At 48.9% G+C, this 21,069-nt stretch overlaps 1 protein-coding gene across 1 annotated transcript in view; it reads left to right on the forward strand.

The window, feature by feature from the left end:
- Positions 1–2: 2 nt before the first annotated feature.
- ARID3A (AT-rich interaction domain 3A) overlaps positions 3–21,069 on the forward strand; it is a gene marked incomplete at its 5' end in the record, with an annotated part of 82,713 nt that continues 61,646 nt past the window's right edge. Inside the window, 2 exons of the mRNA XM_044685335.1 lie at positions 3–298; positions 1,440–1,776. Of these exons, the coding sequence (XP_044541270.1) occupies positions 3–298; positions 1,440–1,776 (633 nt within the window). The remainder of the gene's footprint in view (positions 299–1,439; positions 1,777–21,069) is intronic.

The raw sequence follows: 21,069 nt of genomic DNA on the forward strand, positions 1-21,069 counted from the left end.
CCCCGCCGCAGGGGCCCGGGCCCAACGCCGAGGACGGCGAGCCGGAGAGCGTGCGCATCCAGCGGGCCCAGATGGCGGCCCTGGCGGCCATGCGGGCAGCGGCCGCCGGCCTGAGCCATGCCCCCAGCCCGGGGGGCTCCGAGGAGAGCCCCATGTCTGGCGATGAGGAGGAGGAGGACGAGATAGAAGAAGACGAGGCTGCCCCGGCCCCTCCTGCACGGGCAGATGAGCCAGCCCAGGGGACAGAGGGCAGCCACGGGCGCTTCCAGGAGCTGGTCTCAGAGGAGGAGGAGGAGATGTAAGTCGGGATGGCGAGGGAGGGTTGGGGAGCTGGAAGCCAGCCTCCATTTGCCCACCTCTAAAATGACGAGGTGGGCTTAGAGAAATTGTTTAAAATGTATTTATTTACTTTTAATTTATTTTATTTTTTAAGCCCTCACCTTCCATCTTGGAACCAATACTATGTAAGGGCTAGGCCATGGGGGTGAAGTGACTTACCCAAGATCACCCGTCGAGGAAGTGTCTGAAGCCAGATTGGAATCCAGGACCTCCTGTCTCTAGGCCTGGCTCTCCATTCACAGAGCCACCCAGCTGCCCCACTTAAGAAAAATTTAATTTTGTTAATTTAATTTTCTTATCCCTATTGTTCATTTTTTAATAAGTAACCTTATAAAACCAAAACCCCCAAACATAAACCCAGATAAACAGGTGATAAATCATAGGCTTCCATCTTCATTCTGACTCCAGCAGTTCTTTCTCTGGAGGTAGATAGCATTCTTTGTCCTAAAGTTCCTCAGAATGGCCCCAGGAAGGTTAGATAATTTCTAAGATTTAGATGTTTTGTGTGTATGGCCGTTGGGGGGGGGGGTTAGGGATAGCCATAGGGGCTCAAAAGGACTCAAACAGACTCAAAACTCAAAAAAAAAAAAAAAAAGGCAGAAGTATAACTCCAGAGGGGAAGAAGGCCTGTACAACTGGATAGTTGACCCATTTCATGGATGAGGACCATCGAGGCTCAGAAAAGATCTGGCCTCTTCTGAGCCTCCTCGCCCCTCATTCCTTCTGAGGGGAGCCAGAAGTCTTCTTTCTGAGGAGTTTTGGTGTTCTCTGGACTCTTCCCCTCCTCCCCTCAAGAATGAGAACCGACCCTGGGAATGCTTTCCGAGCATTCTCCCTGCTAGGGAAGGACATCGCCTACGCTGTAATAGGGAACGTTCAGTCTAGTTTTATAGATGAGGCCCAGAGAGAAGGGACTTGGTCAAGCACACCAAGCTAATCGGCCGGTAACAGAGCTTGACCTCTTAGACTGCCTGTCCAAGGGCCATTTTCCTCCTTCCCCAGGAGAGAGGGAGGGAGGGAGGGAGGGATGTGAGCCAGAAACCAGGACATGTGGGCTCTGCCACAGACTCAACCTCTGCCCTTTCTCTCCTTTTACTCAGGAAACAAAAATGGGAAGAAGAAGACTTTGAGGAGGACCCCGGGGAGGAGGAAGAAGAGGAAGAGGAGGAGGAGGAGGAGGAAGATGACTATGAGGAAGAAGAGGAGGAGCTGGGAGAGGAAGGGATAGGTCCGGCCGGCCGGGCCAGGCTGGGCACCGGCTCCCTGCTCCCTCGGAAGCCACCGGCTCCCCAGCCCTTTCTGGGAGATACGTCCCGGTTGCTGGGGGGCCAGGACCGCCTGGCTGCAGGACTCACCCACCCGGGCACCTCTCAGCTCCCGCCTCAACCACAACCTCCTGACCACGGGGACTGGACGTATGAAGAACAATTTAAGCAGGTAGGACCTTGGACTCTGCGGCTCTTAGGCTATGCGTTCTCCGGGCACCTTGGGTGGGAGTTGGAGCCTTTGTCCCAGAGGCACCCATATACCATGTGACTGTCCAATGAATGAATGGATGAATGAATGTCCCTCGTGACTGCTGGCCCTTTTTCCTGTCCCAGAGAGATCCCTTGGGGTGAAGGGTATCACCCATTCTACCATTTTTCCTTGTGATTTCTCTGAGCCACCACATGGACTTTCTCCTGCCCTTGTGTACATAGAGCAAAGACCATCAGGAGGGCTTGACTGGCAGGGTGAAGGTAGTAGAGGAAGGGACTGGCGTTATGAAATGGGCAGGGGTCCCAGGTGATGAACTGACCTTGGTGCCAAGGGCTTATGCATTGGGCTGGGGGCCCAGGACCCGGCAAGTGTACAGAGTTCTTTGCCAAAGGAATCGCTAGCAGGCAATTCAGATTTCATACCTCTGTGGTCTGAAAGCTTGTGCTATGTACCCAGGTCAATATAAAGCTTAGATAAGACATCCATGGGCTCATAATCCAACAGAATAGTATACAAGCACAGACTTCTCTTACATGAGAAACAAACTGATTGTTGTATGAAACTAGAAGGATAAAGCCATCACCGATGGGGGCTCTTCATGCCTTCAAATTTCTTTTTTTTTTTTAAATTTCTTTTATTTTAAAAATATTTTTCCGTGTTTCCATGATTCATTTTCTTTCCCTCCCCCCTCCCAGAAACAATCAGCAAAAGTTATCATTTAACATCTATTTCTATAGTATTCATTTCAAATTTCTTAGGGCCCTTACTTGACTCTCTTAGATCAGGTTTATTTATAGATGGGATTCCCTCCTATTAGATCACAAATTCCTTGAGGGCAGGGACTGCATCCTTCTTTTCCCCACATTGTTTCATCCTTCAAACCATTAGTCAATTAATAAATACTTATTAGGTACCTGTTGTGTACAGGTATTCTATTAAGTGTTGGGGATACAAAAAAAGTCTCTGACCTCAAGGAGCTTACATTCTAATGGGGGAGACACAAATATGTACAAGTGATATAGAGGAAAAACAGGAAATAATTAAGAGAGCTGGAAAGGCACTAGAATCAAGCCTAGAAAAGAAACTTGAGGAGAATGGATGTTCTTGATGGGGGTATAGATGGTGCTCGATTCCCCTTCCCCCCATTTCAGCCTGTTCTCATAAATCCCCTTAGGTGACCCTCCCCGTGTGCTGGCCTCTGTAGCTTCCTCGGATACTTACGTTTGGTTGTCCCTACTGTGATTCAGATTTTATACCTCTATGACAAGAATCTCAGGGCTTTCCCTTCCCCCCCCCCCCACCTTCCCCCAGACTGGCCACCTCCTTCTCCTGATCCTGGATGCTCTGATGCTGTCTGTGCTCCTCTGCGTCTCCATTGCCATTGGGGCCACCTAGAACTTTGGTGACAGTAGAGTTCTATCCGTGTAGATTCAACAGAATCAACTTGAAGGCATTTGTTTTGTGCTTTTCATGGAAGGATCAGGGATTCAACAACAAGGGAAGGAAGACTTTCCAGATAGGAGAGAGAGGATAAGCAAAAAATAAGGAGTCAGCAGAATGAATCTAAAGCATGTGAAGGGAGGGGAACAGTCCTGTTTGTCTGGGATGGGAAATGCATGATATGAGAGTAATTGAAGGCAAGTTGGAAAGGTTGGTTGGCGCCATATTGTGGAGCTTGGATTTTGCTCGTTGGGCAGTAGGGAGCTGTTGAAGACTTTTTTTTTTTTTTTTTTTTTTTAACCCTTGTACTTTGGTGTATTGTCTCATAGGTGGAAGATTGGTAAGGGTGGGCAATGGGGGTCAAGTGACTTGCCCAGGGTCACACAGCTGGGACGTGGCTGAGGCCGGGTTTGAACCTAGGACCTCCTGTTCTAGGCCTGACTCTCACTCCACTGAGCTACCCAGCTGCCCTGTTGAAGACTTTTGAAGAGGAGTTACATGACCAGGCCTGTGGGGAAAGAAGAGTCTGGCAGGGTACCAAGGGCGGACTGGAGAGGGAGAGAGTGGATCTTTTAGTGGCTGTTGAAATGAAGAATGGCACTGAGTATTTGGGTGAGGGTGATGACATAATGGGTCTAGAGAGATGTGGGAAAGGTGGTGATGGAAAGGAGTTGGTGATGGCCCTGATGTGAGAGGTGAGAAGGGGCAGTGAGGCATTCTGGCCTCAGTTCCTTCTTGGAGGGGAGTGGGAGCTCAGGAACCTGACAAGGCCCCTGGTCTTGGGGCTAGGGTGGGAGGTGAGGGGTCTCTTTGTTGGGAAATGGGGAGCACAGTGGCTAGAGCACTAGGCCTAGAGTCAGAAGGATCTGTATTAAATCTGGCCTCAGACTCTTCCCAGCTGTGTGACTCTGGGCAAGCCATTTGATCCCAAGATCTAGCCCTTGTTGCTCTTGATAGAATTGATGCTAAAAAGAAGGCAAAGGTTAAAAAAAATTAAAGAAAAGAAACTAGGCCAGACTCCATTACTGTAGCTAATTGGGGGGCTGCTCTAGACCTGAGCTACAGACCCAGACCCCCTTCAGTCTTTCCTGGCTGGGTCGATTGGGCTTCAAGGTTGCCCGTGGTTCAGACTAGAAGAGATGGAACAGTCCTGGGTTGAAGGATTATGGAGGCGATGAAGGCAGGTGGGGGGGCTGGCGACCACTCAAATCGAACAATCTCAAAGGGCATAAGGTGGTGTAGGGTGATAGAAACAGCGGTGGAGGTGGAGGCAAGAGCTATGGCATCAAGTTCTTGGCCCCAATATTTACTAGTTATGTGACTGAGGACTGATTGTGGCTCTAGCCTCAGTTTCTTCTGTAAAATGAAGGAAAGAATCTTCTCACACACCTTCCCTCCGGTGACTTTTGGAAGGAAGACAATCTGTAAATCTTGAAGGACTATAAAAATTGGAGCTATTATTATTGTTTTGTTAGTAATAATAATAGGAGCATGGCACAAGTTTGCTTAATCTTGTCTAATTTTGGAAGCAGCTAGGTGGCTTAGTGGATTGAGAGTCAGGCCCAGAGATGGGATGATTCAAACCTAGCCTCAGACATTTCTTAGCTGTGTGACCCTGGGCAAGTCACTTAACCACCCACTGCCTCTTCTGCCTTAGAACCAATTGATTCTAAGATGGAAGGTAAGGGTTAAAAAAAATCTTGCCTAGTGTTGAAGCTCTTGGGTCTCCTGGACCAGACTGGGAGGACATGGGGTTTGGAGGAGCTTAACTAGACCAGTCCCGCTGAGGATCCATGGAGGAACCTTGAATGCCTTACCCTCATCCATTCTGATCACAAAGAATCAGCCTTTCTGGCTGGGTTCAGGGAGCCATGAATGAGCTCAAGAGGGAAATCCAAGCCTTAGGGACTAAGCAAGGTCATATCTTCCTCCTCCCACTCACTGAGATCCCAGGGCTCTGCTAGGGACAGGATACAGTTTATAACCTTGGACAAGTTGAGTGGACCTCAGTTTCCTCCAGAGTAAAATAGAGAGATTGGGCATGATCTCTAAATTTTGACATTTCTGTACCCTACAAGGTATATTCAGAAAATTCTGGAAGCCAGAAAGTTCTTTTCTTTAAATTCTTTAAAGGAAGTCCAAAGTGGACCTCAGTTTCCTCCTGTGTAAAATAGAGGGATTGGGCATGATCTCTAAATTCTGACATTTCTGTACCCTACAAGGTATATTCAGAAAACCCTGGGAGCTGGAAAGGTGTCTTTAGAGAGTGGTCTCCTCCAACCCACTCCATTTCAGAAATGGGCAATCTGAGGCTCAGGGGTTGGGGGGAGACTTGGCCCAGGCACGCCTTGAGCCCTTGGCAGATCTTGAGTTCCTTGACCCAGGGTTAGGGGGCTGGGGAGAACACCCCAACTCTGGTGTTCCACCTCCCACCAATCCCTACCCTTCAGAGAGACTCAAGGAGGCTGGAGCCATCAGCTCCCTTTTCACTGAAGGGGCTTGGGGGAGGTCGGCCACATCTGCTTTGATGTATGTGTTTAAGTCCATTTAAACACCAATGAGGCCATCCAAGGGGGCTGGGGACAGGCGGACGGAGGAGGGGGCATAAAAGAGAAGGGAGGGGGCTGTGGCTGAGCAGCCCCAGATGGAAACCAGACAGAAGGAGCTGGACATCAAGGGCTTTCTCATGTTCCTTATTTTTGTCCCTGCCTTCTCTGGGTGTGCTCAAGACGCAGCTGGAAAGGGGAGGGAAATAGAGACCCAAGGGATCCCGAACATCCTGATTGGGGTAAAAACGCCTGGATTAGGAGTTCTCAGTCTGAAGCTTCTTGGCTGGGCAACTTTAGAGAAATCCCCTCATTTCTCAGCCTGAGTTTCCCCCTCTGTAAAAAGGAGACAATTCCCTAGCTCAGAGTTTTTTTTAGAGATGGAAGAGATTTTAGCTAATTCCTCACCCCTATCTCCACCTCCTCATTTTATAAAATTAGGGCCCAGAGAGGGAAAGGCACCTGCCCAGGGCCACACAGAATGAGTGAGGGGCACAGCTGGGATTGGAGGCTCTCTCTGAGGAACCTGGCTTGTACCCTCCACCTCTCAGATTGCTGCAAGTGGGGAAAATTGCTTTGTCAACCCTAACATGTTAGGAAAGGAGAGCTGGGATGATTCCTGTGAAGGAGGCATAGGGCCTGGGGCCAGCCCTCGTCACAAATAGAGATCAACCTCCATATATATGTGGTACCTCTCAGGTTATGGGGCACTTCATAATAACAATAAAAGCTAGGATTTCTGTAGCTTCCACTGTAGAGTGCCAGGCTCTGTGCTTTACAAATATTCAAATTTAAGTTAAAAAAATAGAGAGGTTCTGGGTTCAAATGGGACACTTCCTAGCTATGTGACCCTGGGCAAGTCACTTAACCCTACTTTCCTAGCTCTGGCTGCTCTTCTGTCTCAGAATTGATACTAAGACAGAAGGTAAGGATTTTTTAAAAAGTTAAAACAAATATAATTATAACATACATATTATGCAATAGTAGAATTTAATACAAATATTTAAATATCTTAATAATTAACAATTTAGTATTACAATACAAATGTATTATGTGACAGTATAATTTAATTCAAATATAATAAAAATCAAATATTCAAGTATTATCTCCTTTGACTCCCTTACAGTAATCCAGGGAGGTTTAGGTGCTAATAGGATCCTTGTTTTACAGCAGGGGAAACTAAGACAAATATTTAACAATTTAATATTAAATTACAACATGTATTATGTGACAGTATAATTTAATACAAATTTTAATTCAAATAGAAATCAAATATACAAATATTATCTCTTCTGAACTTTACAATGATCCTGGGAGGTAGGTGCTAGTAGGATCCCTGTTTTACAGTTGAGGAAACTGAGACAAGTGACTTGCCCAAGGTCACACAGCTTGAACTCCTTATTTGCAGAAAGGAAAACAGAGGCCTAGAAGGGAGACAGATATTTGCTCAAACTTCCATGCTGAGCCAGAGACAGAATGTGGGCTGGAACATGGACATCTTGTTCATTTTTTGGGATGACTGCTTCTGGTCAGTTGCTCCTTCATGTGGAGCCCTTACCTCTATCAGGAACTTTACAGTTTCCTCTAATACACATTCTTTTAAAAAAAAAAAAACCAACAACCCTTACCTTCATCAAAAAACAAAAACAAAATCTTGCCTTCTATCTTAGAATCAATACTGGTGTGTTGATGCCAAAGCAGAAAAGAGGTAAGGGCTAGGAAAGGGGGTTAAGTGACTTGCCCAAGGTCACACAGTGAGGTAGGAAGTGTCTAGGCCACATTTGAACCCACCTGGCTGCCCCCAAAAGGCATTCTTTCATTTGATTCTCACAACAAGGCTCCCAGAGGTCACCAGGATGTTTGTGTCCCCATTCCCATTTCCCTAAACGAGAAAACTGAGAACCAGAATTTTTGGTGACTTGTCCTGGGCCCCAGGGCTCTTAACACAATCATTTTTTCCTGGGAAGTTAAAAAAAAAATGCAGGCCCGTCCTTCCCTTGGTGAGGGCAATTTGCCTATATTTATACATGCATGTCCCTCCATGTGTCAGATACTGACTCCAAGCCAAGGCTGTGGGTTCGCCAGGATTGAAAATAAACCTCTGGGTGAGCCAGGCCCAGTGCACTCCAGAAATGGCTCTGACAAAGCCCTTCCCTCATTCACCTCTCAGTCACCACCCCTCCTTCCCTGGGAGGGGGGGTCCCCTGGGTTCAGGGATTCTACTATTTGAGGGGCAGAGAAGAGGCAGAAGAAATGAATAAATTAATTTACAAGTCACATCACACAAATGGGCAAAATGGTGAGTCCCCACCCCAAAGTATCCCACTTTGAGCTCCACAAGAATCATGAATTGCTTCTATATTGTGGTTGACAATAGAGTCCCAGGACCCAGGACAAGCCACTAAAAAGCTCTGGTTTCCAGTTTTCCCATTTAGGGAAAGGGGAATGGGCACACGAACTCCCTGTCCTGGTAAAGATCTCTTCAAGTGGGTCTTAGCTCAAGGCTTTGTACCCAGTAAGAATGTAATACCTGCTTTGCTGAATTTTTGGAAGGGCATTTAGGATAAGGAAAGTCAGAGCTAGGAAGACCCTCAGAATAAGGAATGTCAGAGTTAGAAGAGCCCTTAGAACCTGAAAAGTCAGCTAGAAGAGCCCTTAGAACCTGGAAAGTCAGCTAGAAGATCTCTTAGAACCTGGAGAGTCAGAACTAGAAGAGCTCTTAGAACCTAGAGAGTCAGAGCTAGAAGATCTCTTAGAACCTGGGAAGTCAGAGCTAGGAAGACCCTCAGAATAAGGAATGTCAGAGTTAGAAGAGCCCTTAGAACCTGAAAAGTCAGAGCTAGAAGAGCTCTTAGAACCTGGAAAGTCAGAGCTAGAAGATCTCTTAGAACCTGGAGAGTCAGAACTAGAAGAGCCCTTAGAACCTGGAGAGTCAGAGCTAGAAGATCTCTTAGAACCTGGAAAGTCAGAGCTAGGAAGACCCTCAGAATAAGGAATGTTAGAGCTAGAAGAGCCCTTAGAACCTGGAAAGTCAGAGCTAGAAGATCTCTTAGAACCTGGAAAGTCAGAGCTAGGAAGACCCCTTAGGATACACAGTGTCAGAGCTAGGAGGGCCCTTGGCATCCAAGATGTTAGAGCAGGGAAGGTCCATAGAACCTAGAATCTCAAATATCAGAGCTGAGGGGGATCTCAGGACACGATGTCAGAGCGTGGAGAGACCTGAAAAACTGGAATAGAGAAGTTGAAACAAAAAATAGAACACGAGAAATTAGTCAGAGCTAGGAAGGACGCTGGGATATAGAATCAAGAATGTCTGACTTAAAAGGGACTGTAGAGACCATCTTATCCAACACTACTTTATGGAGGGAACTGATGGCTAAAGAGAAGGATCTGGTCCTGAATTGAGGGGCCAGATCAGCCCTGAAATCCCATCCTCTTGTTTTAGGAACTTAGGGTTCCTATGGAGCAGAGAAACATTGAAAATGTGGGCTTTGGGGACGAAAAACGGAGCAGAAAAAAGCACTGACCACTAGCATCTTTCTAGCCAGTGTGATCTAACAAGTATTGGTTAATAACAATAAAAAATAGTGCCCTATCTATAAGCTTTCAGGTTTTGCAATATGCTTTGCAAATATTGTCTCCTTTGATCCTCATAGCAACCCTGGGTGGTAGGTACTCTTATTATCTTGGTTTTACATATGGGGAAACTGAGGCAAACAGCAGTTAAGTGACTGGCCCAGAGTCACGTAGCTAGTATGTGTCTGATTCTTTTCAAGTTCTTTCCTTTCATCACAATACTACCTGCCCACTTACCTGTATCTGAAAACTTGTCTGGTCTCTTTTCCTGGGGGGATTGGATTTTGGGGGGTGTTCTGGGCTAGGTAGGAAGGGCCCAAAGAGAGCAAGGGCTCAGGAGTTCTGATTAGGATGGGGCAAGACCTTCCCTCTTTAGCAGTTCCTAGAGCCAGTGGGGCCAAGAGAAAATGGGGGTGGAGGGAGGGGGAGGAAGTGTCCTGAGTGTGAATGAGACAATTCTTATCCTGGCTTTGGTCCCAGGTAACCTTGGGGAAAGTCACCTACCTCTCCTGGGCCTCAGTTTTCCCAGTCTGTAAGATGAGACACTTGAAGTCAGAAGTCTTGGGCTTTTTAATCTTGGCTCTGCCACTTCCTTACCTGTGTGACTTTAGCAAAGTCACTTCCCTTCCCTAGTCCTCCGGGGTCAAATTCTAAGGTAAAAATTCTAAGATCCTTCAGCCAGAGTTGTATTCCCACCTCTGACCCTTGAGGGCCTGGATCAAATCCCTTCGCTTCCCTCAGCCTCAGTTTTCATATCTGTTAAATGGGGCGAATGTCCACACTATCAACTCATGGGGCTATTGTCATAAAAATTTGAGAGAACTGAGATTCATTATTATTAATTATTATCGTTAGAAATTCTTCAAGGTCCCTTCCACCTTCCACATGCTGCTGATCAGCGCGGTTCCTGCCTGATTTGCATCTGGAGGCTTTAGCAGGTGGGTGTTGGCATGGGCTGCTGTGGCCTTTGACTGGCACCTGCTGCCAGGCTTGGGCAGCTGAGGTCAATAGCCTGATGGCTTTTCTGGACCCAGAGTGGATTCTGGCTGCCAGCCGGCTGCCCTCCATGCAGAAAGAGCGGAGTGTGAAACCCCCACCATGCACTTGGCCAGGCCTCTTCCTCCAGGGATAAGGGCTTGGCTTCCAGCCGTTGCCTGGGCCTTCTCCCTCGCCTGCTGTGGAATTCCCCCCTGGGCTGGGAGGCCTGCAGCCAGGAGGATGGGGCGGCCCCCCCCCCAGGTCAGGGGGAGCTTGGGTCTGCCCATGTCTGCTACTCTGGCCTCCCAGCTCCATCATGCATGCCCTTGTGACTTTGGGAAGCAGAGCTGGAAGCTGGAAGTTAGGAGACCTGGGTCCAAGGGCTAGGTCTGCTGCCAGATGCTCCCCACTACCCCCAGCCTCAATTAGTCCTAGAAAACGAGACCCCCTCAATGAGTCAGTGACCTCACTCACTCAATGTGCGACCCTGGGCAGGTCACTTAATTTTTTTTTAAACCCTTACCTCGTGTCTTAGTATCCATACCAAGTATTGGTTCTGAGGCAGAAGAGTAGTAAGGGAGGAAGCAATGGGGGGTTAAGTGACCTGCCCAGGGATACACAGCTAGGAAGTGTCTGAGGTCCTATTTGAACCCAGGACCTCCCGTCTCCCAGCCTGGTTCTCTATCCACTGAGCCACCCAGCTGCCCCTCAGAATAATGTCTTCAAATGAATAAAATAAGATACAGAGGATTACAAAGGAAACCAGTTATAGCAAAATGCAATTATTGAAATATTTAAAAAACCAAATTTACAGCCCCCCCCCAGATTAAGAATCCTGGGAGAAGTGACAGAGTTTTCTCTTTTTATTTAATTTATATATTTTTTAAACTCTTAACTTCTGTGTAACGGCTCCTAGGTGGAAGAGTAGTAAGGGTGGGCAATGGGGGTCAAGTGACCTGCCCAGGGTCACACAGCTGGGAAGTGTCTGAGGCCAGATTTGAACCTAGGACCTCCTGTCTCTAGGCCTGACTCTCAATCCACTGAGCTACCCAGCTGCCCCCCAGAATTTTCTCTTGAAAGAGTCCCAGGATCTAAGCCTAGTGTCTCACTTCACCACCTGCTCTCGTACCTGTCAGACACTACCTGGGTGACTTTGGGCAAATGGCTTGACCTCTCTGGGCCTGACTTGGTTTATCTATAAAATGACAAGTTGGCTAGATGTTCTTTGAGGACCCCCTGGCTTCTTAAATGGGTGATGCTAAGATTTAGGGTGCTGAGACAGAAATCACCTAGTCCAGCCCCTCCTTTTTACATAAAAGGCAGCTAAGGGTCGAGGGTTGGAGGGAAGTGATTTATCCAAGGTTCATCGTAAGAGGTGGGCTGTTTGCCGAGCTGCTCTGTGTGCCCTGCCCAGAAGGGAATGTATGATTTGCACAGTGTTTGCTCTCGGTCTGTCTAGGGAGGAGCATTCACACCCGTGGGACAGACAGCTGGGGAAAAGGGCAGGGGGGGGGGACAGAATTAGCTTGTGGTGTATGTGGGGCCCACGAATGGTGAGGCCAGGACCCAGAGAAAGGGGAGAATCGAAGGAGGCTGGAAGAGGCTAAGGAGATCTGCAGAGCAGCAAAGAGAAGGCATATACACGGTACCAGGGATGCTGCTGTTTCCTTCCTGGCTTGGGAACCAGGAGACCTGGGTTCTGGGGCCACTAACAGCACCCCTCTTTTCCCTTCAAGAACTTAATCACTGCAAGAGGAGGGGGTTGAGCTAGGTGACCTCTAAAGGCCCTCATACTCTGACATTCTCTGTTCTAAGCTCCCTCCCAGTTCTGACATTCTCCAAGTGTCTTCTCACTAACCTCTGACCCTCTGTCCCCAGCTCTAGGGCCCCGATTAACCTAAGCAGGTAAGCTTGGGGTGGAAGCCCCCCCTTCCTCAGGCGCCTCTGCCTCCACCTGTTTTGCTTTCTCGATCTTGCTCAGCTGGGGCCAGGTGTGGGACCTCTTTAGTTCCTGATGGGAACTGAGAGGCACCTGGCTGGGCTAATGACACGAGGGCCAGAGCAGGTGAGGCCACTTGAGTGAAGGACCAGGATTCCTGATTCCTATTTTGAGTATCTCCAGAAGCCCCAGCTTTCAAGCTGACCCTGAGTGGATCACTTCCTCTTTCTGGTAAAGGACAGAAGAGGCCTCGGTCTCCCTTCTTAATTACTCTTCTGAGGGCCTGTCCTTAGTGAATATGAATTCATGATCAGAAAGTGCTTTGAGATTACTTTCTGGAAGCAGGGGATTAGAGCTATGCAAAGTTAGAAGGGGCATTTTAGAGACTAATTCACCCAGGGGTAAGAAGGACCAGTCTAGCTCTGATATTCTGTGGTCTAAGGGCCCTCCCAGCTCTTGACCATGTTCTAATAGTCATCCAACATTCTCTGTTCTAAGGTCTCTCCCTGCTCTGACATTCTCTGTTCTAAGGTCTCTCCCTGCTCTGACATTCTCTGTTCTAAGCTCCCTCCCAGCTCTGATATTCTCTGTTCTAAGCTCCCTCCCAGCTCTGACATTACATGTTCTAAGGGTCCTCCCAGCTCTTGGCTTTCTCTGTTCTATATGTGTTTCTCCCCCCTTTCCTCCTTCCCCAATGCCCAATAAAAGCCTGCTGACTTGGCATCCAAGAGATTCAAAGCCGAGACACGGGGATGCTTAGAAGAAAGGAGAAATAGGGGAGTCCAGAGTCCTGGCTCCTCGTTTCGTCTTTTCCTTTCCCCGGCTTCCTCCTCCCCACCTGCCCTGGGCAGCTGTCTCCTGCTGTGGCCCAGATCAAGTTGATTGGGGGAAGGGGGTGTTGCCAGTTTTTTGCTTCCTTTGGGCATCGGGCAGGGAGGGGGTACTCTGGTGTCTCCCCAGGGCCAAGCTCTCCCTGCCTGTTGGGTCTCCAGCTGAGGATGCCGCTGCCCTCTGTGCCTGATGGCCTCCTGCCAGAGCCTTCTGTGGAGGTTGGCATCATGCCCACTCCCTCCCCATCTCACTTTCTTTCTGTCTGCCCCTTTGTCTTCTCTGGATGTTCACCGAACTCCCTTCCTTCTTTCTGTCTCTGACTCTTTCTCTGGAAGGCACCCAGGTGGGCAGGAGGCTAGATGGAAATGCAAGTGGGTGTGAATACTTCTATGCCTGCCCCAGGGGACACTTTCTTCCAAGGCCTGTTGTGGGTCTGGCTGCCCAGGCTGAGTCAGTTCAGGAAGAAGCTGGGGCCTGCCCGCCTGCCCTCCCTCTCTCCCGTGCCCGGCCCAAGCCCTCCCCAAGGTTACTGTGTCACCTGCCGCCACGCCGGCCTCTGGACGACTCCCTTGGGGCCCATGCCAACCGGTCCCGGCCCCTCCCCACGCTTTCTAATAACAGAACGCCGCCGCCACTTGGGATCAACCCATGGCCCAGCGGGCAGAGCACAGGGTGGGTAGTGCCAGCCTACCGAGGGACTGGGGGTGCCTTTATTCTTCAGAGAGGGAAACCCAGAGGTGGGGGGACCCTAGGTCTGTGGATGGAGCATGCCAAGGTCGGCCCAGGAGGGATGATGTCTTGGGACTGACTATTGGCTTGAGCTGGGGTGCCCAGAAAGAATTCGGACCTCTTGGAGGATATGAGACTTATTAGACCATCAGCTCTGGGCTGGGGTGTGCCCGTGTGTGCCCATTTGTGTGTGTGTTTGGCAGGTGCTTGTTGGTGCCTTATGTGGGGAAGCGTGTGTTGATGTCCATGATTGGGCACGTCGGTGTGTGTGTCCCCCACGTCACAAAGGGGTCTGTTTCCATGGGCATGCCTGCCCCGTCTCTGTGCCCACGGGCATCTGCCAAACACGAGGGATCAGAAAGAATACACGAAAGCCAGCTAATTCACGGGGATCAGAGGCAGGCCTTGAACACAGGCCTCCTGACACAGATTCTCTGCCTGTGTCGTCACCATCCTGGGCAGCTCGTCTTGAGGCATGCCCATGGGTGTGCCCCAGCAGACCTGGGTGCAGCCAGAGTCGTGAGAGTTTGCACGTGTAGCTGGGTCTTGGAGTGCCCTCTGGATCTTCCTGTGGGCACCTGGCTGTCTCCGTGCGCTTTGTATCTCTGGAGCCCTGTTGGGGTGTGTGCGTGCGTGTGTGTGTGTGTGTGTGTGTGTGTGTGTGCCCCCTTGTGCCCTTGTGCCCGTGGCTCCCTGCCTCTTCGTACACCTGTAGGCTGTGTGTGCACCTGGCTGTGTTTTCTACCCTCCACTAAAGAAACAATTGGCCTCTGATGATAATTTGATTCTAATTATAATTTCTCTTCTACCACGAGACCAAAGTTTATGATGAAATCTGTTAACCATTAGCCATAACGAACGCAGGTTTGTTTGGAAAATCGAGTCCCGCCGGTAAATGATTTTGCATCGGATTTGGGCTTCAGGACAGATTAACCCAGCCGTCCTTTGTCACGGTCCCCGCCTCCTCCCCCAGCCCTGTGACCTTTAGAAAATAAAACAGAACAGCTTACAGGCTCTGGGGCAGCTGTTGGAGCTGAACTCCCTGGATGGGGTCGCAGTAAACACTGCTGCACGGCCATTGACCCGGCCCCCTACGTGGGGACGGCCTCCCCTCCTCAGCGCCCCGATCTTCGGACCCAGAGAAGGGGGAGACCCCTCTGGTCTAGGATGCAGGGATGCCTCCATGGTATAGAAAGGGGCAGTAGGATCTTGGTTCAAATCCTGACTTGGCTATTTACTACGCTAATGACTTTGGGCAAGCGTCAGTTCCTTGTCTCTGTGCTTCTGTTTCCCCATCTAGAAAATGGGATCCAAGGGATTCTAGGAAGTTTTTTCCAGGGAGAAAGTAGAGTGTTTATTGGTGGTAGAGTCAGGAAGGCAGGGGAGTCCTTGGGAGGACAGAAGAGCTTCAGAACCAAATCCCAGCAAAGGTTTTTATTTGGTGGGAAGGACCCTTGGCTGTTGGCTTAGGTGGTCTAAATTCTTTCTAGCTCTGACTTGCCCTGTGACCTTGGGCAAGTGCCTGTCCTTTTTCTTTGCTTCATCTGGTCGGTTGGATTAGGTGACTTTCATTCTAACGCTGAGTAACCCTGGGTAAGTCATTAACACCCCTGCTCTTCGTCGAGGGAGATGGAATAAATTGTCTCCAAGGTCCCCTTGCCAACAAGCCTGGAGTCCCAGGTTCTATGAAGGACCTTGGACAAGGAGCCCCAGGGAGGCGAGGTTTCATTGCAATTCTGCTTATTAACCCCCGTGCCCTTCCCACTGCCCTTTGATGCCCAGAATGATTCTCAGCAGGTCCGAGAAAGACCTGTGGTGGGCGATGAGGGAGAGGGTTAAAGGAGACCACAGCCCCGGGGCCATCTTGAATCAGACTGAGCCTATTATTGGTGGGTAAGAGGGTCTTAGAGCCAGTGTGTGTGTGTGTGTGTGTGTGTGTGTGTGTGTGTGTGTCCATACACATCCATCCACGCGTGGGCATTCTTTCTGACTGACCCGACACGTGGGGGGCTACCCCTCCCCACAAGTGCCCCAGTGGCAGGAGGAGGGGCCCCTAGTCATCCATTTCTCTCTCTCTTGGGCCTTGCAGACAGAGGACAATTGAGGGTCATGGGGTTAAACGGTAACTAATGTAGCCATTGAAAGTGGCCTCGGCTTGGGAGTCATAGGACGCCGAGGGGGTGGGGCGAGGGGCCCCTTCTCCTCCCTGCCCTGCTTTTGAGTTTGGACCCTGGGCTCGGGGGCAGCGAGTGGTCTGACCCTGGGAGGCCCTCGAGCTGAAGGCCTCAGTGGGGAGAGTCCACTGGGGCAGAATGAAAACTGGGCCCTGACATCCCTCCCAGGGAAGAATTAGCAGGCCCTGTAAACCTTAGATGCCTTGTCCCTTTAGTACGGTCAGGTACTCTCTCGGAGAAACCGAGGCACGGAGCCTCAGTGAGTCACTAGGAAAGCTGGAAAACGGTGCCGGCTTCCAGCCCCTATTTTGTCCCACATTGAAGGGGGGATTCTTCTGCCAGGAGGAATTCCAAGAGACCTCAGGCCTTCTAGCCTCATCTTACAGAGGAGACCCCAAGAGATTGTGACTTGCCCCAAGCTCAGCTGGGTAGTGAGTGTCAGAGGCAGAATTTGGACCCAGGTCTTCTGATTCCAGAGGCAGAGCTCTTTCTATGGCAGCAAGAGCATTAGACTTTGAGCCTACCAAGGTTCTCCTCTCTGCTCTTCCCCTAACTCCTTTTGTGACTCAGTTTCCCTGTCTGTAAAAATAGAGCAATAGGACCCCCCCACCTGATCTCATATGGGTCATTTGCAAGCTTAAAAAAAAGCTATAAAAATATGCTACCTTATTCCCCCCTCCATCCTAGACTGGCAGGGGGTGGGGAATGGGGTCCTTAAGGGCATGCTCTATAGCTCCAACCTTAGAGCCCATCATCAATAAATAGGTTCATGAATTGAAATCTTCAGTATTTCAGCCCAGGGGAGTTCCATGAATCCATCACTGCATCCATCAGCAGTTATCGGATCATGGATTAAGAATTGGAAGGTGTCTAAAAGGTCGCTAGATCCAAATCTCTTGCTTTACAGGTAGGGAAACTAAAGCACAGAGAAGTTAAAGAATCTACCCAAGATCCCACAGCTAATAAGAGTCTAAGGGCAAGATTTGAATCCAGGTCTTTTCAGCCTCCCAAGTCCAATATCCTGTCCCCTGTACATTAAAAGATGCTATTTTCCCATGGATTTCTCTGTACTCTCCCAGGGGTCTGCTTAGCTGACTGTGAAAGAGAGAGAACAGCTGGGGAACTTGAGCTGGGCAGATAAGATTCACACAGAAAATAGCAGAGAATCTAATTCAATCTCTGTTTTCTCATCTATAAAATGGGGTTAATGGCAAGATCTGCCTCCCAGATCCTCCTTTGAGGATCAAAGGAGATAATATATGTAAAACACTTTGCAAATTTGAAAGCACCAGAAAATGGCAGCTGTTTCACACCGTGGAGATTTGGAGAAAGGTCCAAGCATCAAGTGGCTTTAAGGTTAAGGGGGCAATGGAGGGCAGCAGTGCCCACCCTTGCCTGATTCTGCTAGCAGATCCCTAGCCCATGGTGCCCACTAACTTCCCTTGGAGATCCGTACGCCTCAGGCCCCAGAACCCTTCTTAGAGGGGGTTCCCTTCCCATCAGGAGACAGTGATAACGGTAACAGGGTCAGGGAAGGTGCCTGGGACCAGGCCAGTATCTGGCCCTCTCTGAACAAGGCAGCTTGGCTGCCCTCCTTGGCATTGAGTCAGGGGCCTGCCTGCCCAACAGGGAGTCCCCATCTCAGGGACAACGGGCTTAAGTTGGCAGGACCTGTGGGTTTCTCCCTTCCTCAAACCAGGGATCACATTCCCCACCCCCATCCCTGTCCTAAGTGACTAGATGCTATGGCCAGGGTCCCAGCCCCGACTTCTCCTGCCCACTAGGTCCTCAGCACTCTTTGCTCCTAGCTTCCTGGCCTGGTATATGAGGAGTCCTAAAGCTCTCCCTGCATGGTTGTCTCTTGCTTTGGGGGTATTTCTGAGCCACCCCCCCAAGCTCTTCCTAAATAATACTTGGTTTCCAAAGACAGCCCAGCGTCTTTAAATATGCCAGAGAAACCCTTGATTAAGGATAGCAATCCTAGGATTCTAAACAAGAGGGAATCCTAATTTTAGAGGAAGTTACCTTTAACAAAGAATCTAGAAAGTCAGAACTAGAAGGGCCTTTTGGTTATAGAATGTCAGAGGAAGAAGGAATTGGAGGACAGAGAATGTTGGGGCTGGGAGAACCTCAGCACCCAAAATATTTTAGCCTGAAGTTAACTTAGAACAGAGGATATCAGAGCTGGGAGAACCCTTAGAACAGAGAATGCCAGAGCTGGGAGAAGCCTTAGAACAGAGAATGTCAGAGCTGGGAGAGACCTTAGAACAGAGAATGTCAGAGCTGGGAGAGACCTTAGAACAGAGAATGTCAGAGCTGGGAGGACCCTTAGAACAGAGAATGTCAGAGCTGGAAGGGAGCTTAGAACAGAGAATGTCAGAGCTGGGAGGACCCTTAGAACAGAGAATGTCAGAGCTGGGAGAGACCTTAGAACAGAGAATGTCAGAGCTGGGAGAGACCTTAGAACAGAGAATGTCAGAGCTGGGAGGACCCTTAGAACAGAGAATGTCAGAGCTGGGAGGGAACTTAGAACAGAGAATGTCAGAGCTGGGAGAACCTTAGCACCCAGAATATTTTAGCTTGAAGTGACCTTAGAACAGAGAATATCAGAATTGGGAAGGGTGCTGATTGATCACAGATGAAGAAAGGATTGAGGCTCAGAGACCTATCTACACAAAGTGTCACAGATGGTCAGTGGCACACCTGGGATGAGAATCCAGGTATTTCTAACTCCTGACCTCACTCCTCTGGCTTTGAAGGAGGTTTCTGTTTTGTGACATGGTGGTCAGGAATGGCAGGGCTCAAAGAGAATGCTATAAGTTATAAGATTTGGCTTCTAGTCGGGTCTCAGATGTTTGTTGACTGTTTGACCTTGGGTAAATCATTGCCCTTTTTCAGTATTCGTTTTCCTTGTCTAGAAAAGAGGGCTACACACACCTTGCAAAGCAGTCATAAGAAGTTGTAAACAGTATTACTCCAGAGAGTTGAAGCTGTTATTAGTAATAATTAGGTCCCTGCTGGTAGAACCCAGTGAATCAGTTTGTTGGAAACCACCTTGTTTGGGCTAAGGATCCAGGGTTATATCCTTCCATGTGAAAGCCAGACTGACTCATGCATGAGTGGTGGACTGGTTAGCCTGTTGGACTTAGAGTAGGGAAGACTTTGTTTCTGATCCTGCCTCCCACACCTATTAGCTCTTTGACCAGGACAAGTCCCATCTCTAAGTCTCAAATGGGGATGATAATAATACCTGGAGCTCCACGTGAGATTACATAAGTTGCCTTGCTGTACATTGGATGCCACTAGTTATTTATTTATTTTTTAAATCCCTTCCTTCTGTCTTGGAATCAATACTGTGTATATTAGTCCCAAGGCAGAAGATCAGTAAAGGAGGTTAAGTGACTTGCCCAGGATCACCCAGCTGGGAAGTGTCTGAGGCCAGATTTGACCTGACTTCAGGACTGACTCTCAGTCCCCTGAGCCACCCAGCTGCCCCTGGTAATTGGGGATTTTAAGACCTAAAACAAACCTCTTTACCTACCCTTAAGTAGCCTCTGTTCTACCTGGAGATCCATCATTTACTCAGAGAAGTTAGTACAAGAGAACTTGAGGAGGGAGAGAGCACTGATAAGCAGAAGAATCGGGGAAAGGATTCTGCTAGAGGCCATACTGGAGCCGAGCCTGGGCAGATTCCAAGGGCCAGAGATCCAGAGGGAGAGCATTCCTCGAATAGGGGAACAGCCCTGCAAACGTACAAAGGTGGGATGGAAGTCTATAAAGGGAAACAATGTGAAATTAGTCTAGAGAGATCTGCTGCAGGCAGAGTTTTGCAGGGCTTTATTATTTTTTTATTTTTATTTTTAAAAGTTTTCCATGGTGGCATGATTCTTGCTGTCTCCCTCCCCTCTTCTTTGCCCCCTCACGGAGCTGACAAGCAGTTCCACTGTGTTGTAATAATAATGTGATTCACTTTTTGTAATATTCATCTTTAAAAACCCAAACCCAAATCCTATACCCGAATCAACAAGTGATAAATCACGTGTTGCAGGGCTTTAAATGCCCATCTCATGCCCTGATTCTTCTCTGCCCTCCACTGTCCTCTGCACAGTTCTTCCCCTGTGGGTTTTTTTACTTCATTCAAACACTTTCTGGGAGCGGGTTTAGGAAGGAGCCGACGTATGGGAGGGCAAAGGAGGCTGCTTCCTTTTTTCTTGAGGCTGGAGGCAGGGAAGTGGTCTTCCTTCCTGTGGGCTTGCCTCTCTCCACTTCCTCAGTGCACCAGCATGCAGGAGGCATCCCGTGGCAGGACCCCAGGGCAGCTCCCCCACTTAGTGTGGTTCTCAGCCAGGCTTGGTCAGGCAGCTTGCCAGGGATAACCTCAAAGGGTCTGCCCCCAAACCTTCTTTGTCCCCTTTGGAGACATGCCTGAATGGCATAGGTTTCTGTGTGGTGGACGTCAGACGCTCAGAAAAGCACAGGCCAGAGCTGGGCGGATCCTTAGACCAGATGATGTCAGAACTGAGAAGTACCTCCAAACAGAGGTGATCTGAGTGACAAGGAGCCTTTGAACGGAGACTGGCAGCTGAGAGGATCGTAGAACAGAGACTGGCAGAGCTGAGGGGGGCTGTAGAACAGAGACTGGCAGAGCTGAAGGGACTGTAGAACAGAGTTTCAGAGCTGAGGGGACAATAGGTCATAGATGGGGGAGCTCCTGGACCATCAGGTAGAGAGGGAAACCTTCCTGGGGCTCTGTCATCATGGCTAGGACTCATCTCTGTCCACATGGGCTGATTCAGTCCCTCTCTATACAAAGTGCTCTAGGGAAGACTAGACGTCCAAGACTCAAGTTCTGGCCTTGAGAATTTTTTTTATTTATTAATTTATTTTCATTAATTAATTTATTTAGTAGCTCCCACACTTAATCATTGGAAAGGAGCTGTGGGCAGATGGAACAGAGGTATATAAAATAATAAATATATAATATAAAATAACAAACAAATATATATATGTACATACATATATATATATATATATATAT

This window comes from Gracilinanus agilis, chromosome 1, assembly GCF_016433145.1.
Source record: "Gracilinanus agilis isolate LMUSP501 chromosome 1, AgileGrace, whole genome shotgun sequence".
In the NCBI taxonomy this organism is placed as follows: domain Eukaryota; kingdom Metazoa; phylum Chordata; class Mammalia; order Didelphimorphia; family Didelphidae; genus Gracilinanus; species Gracilinanus agilis.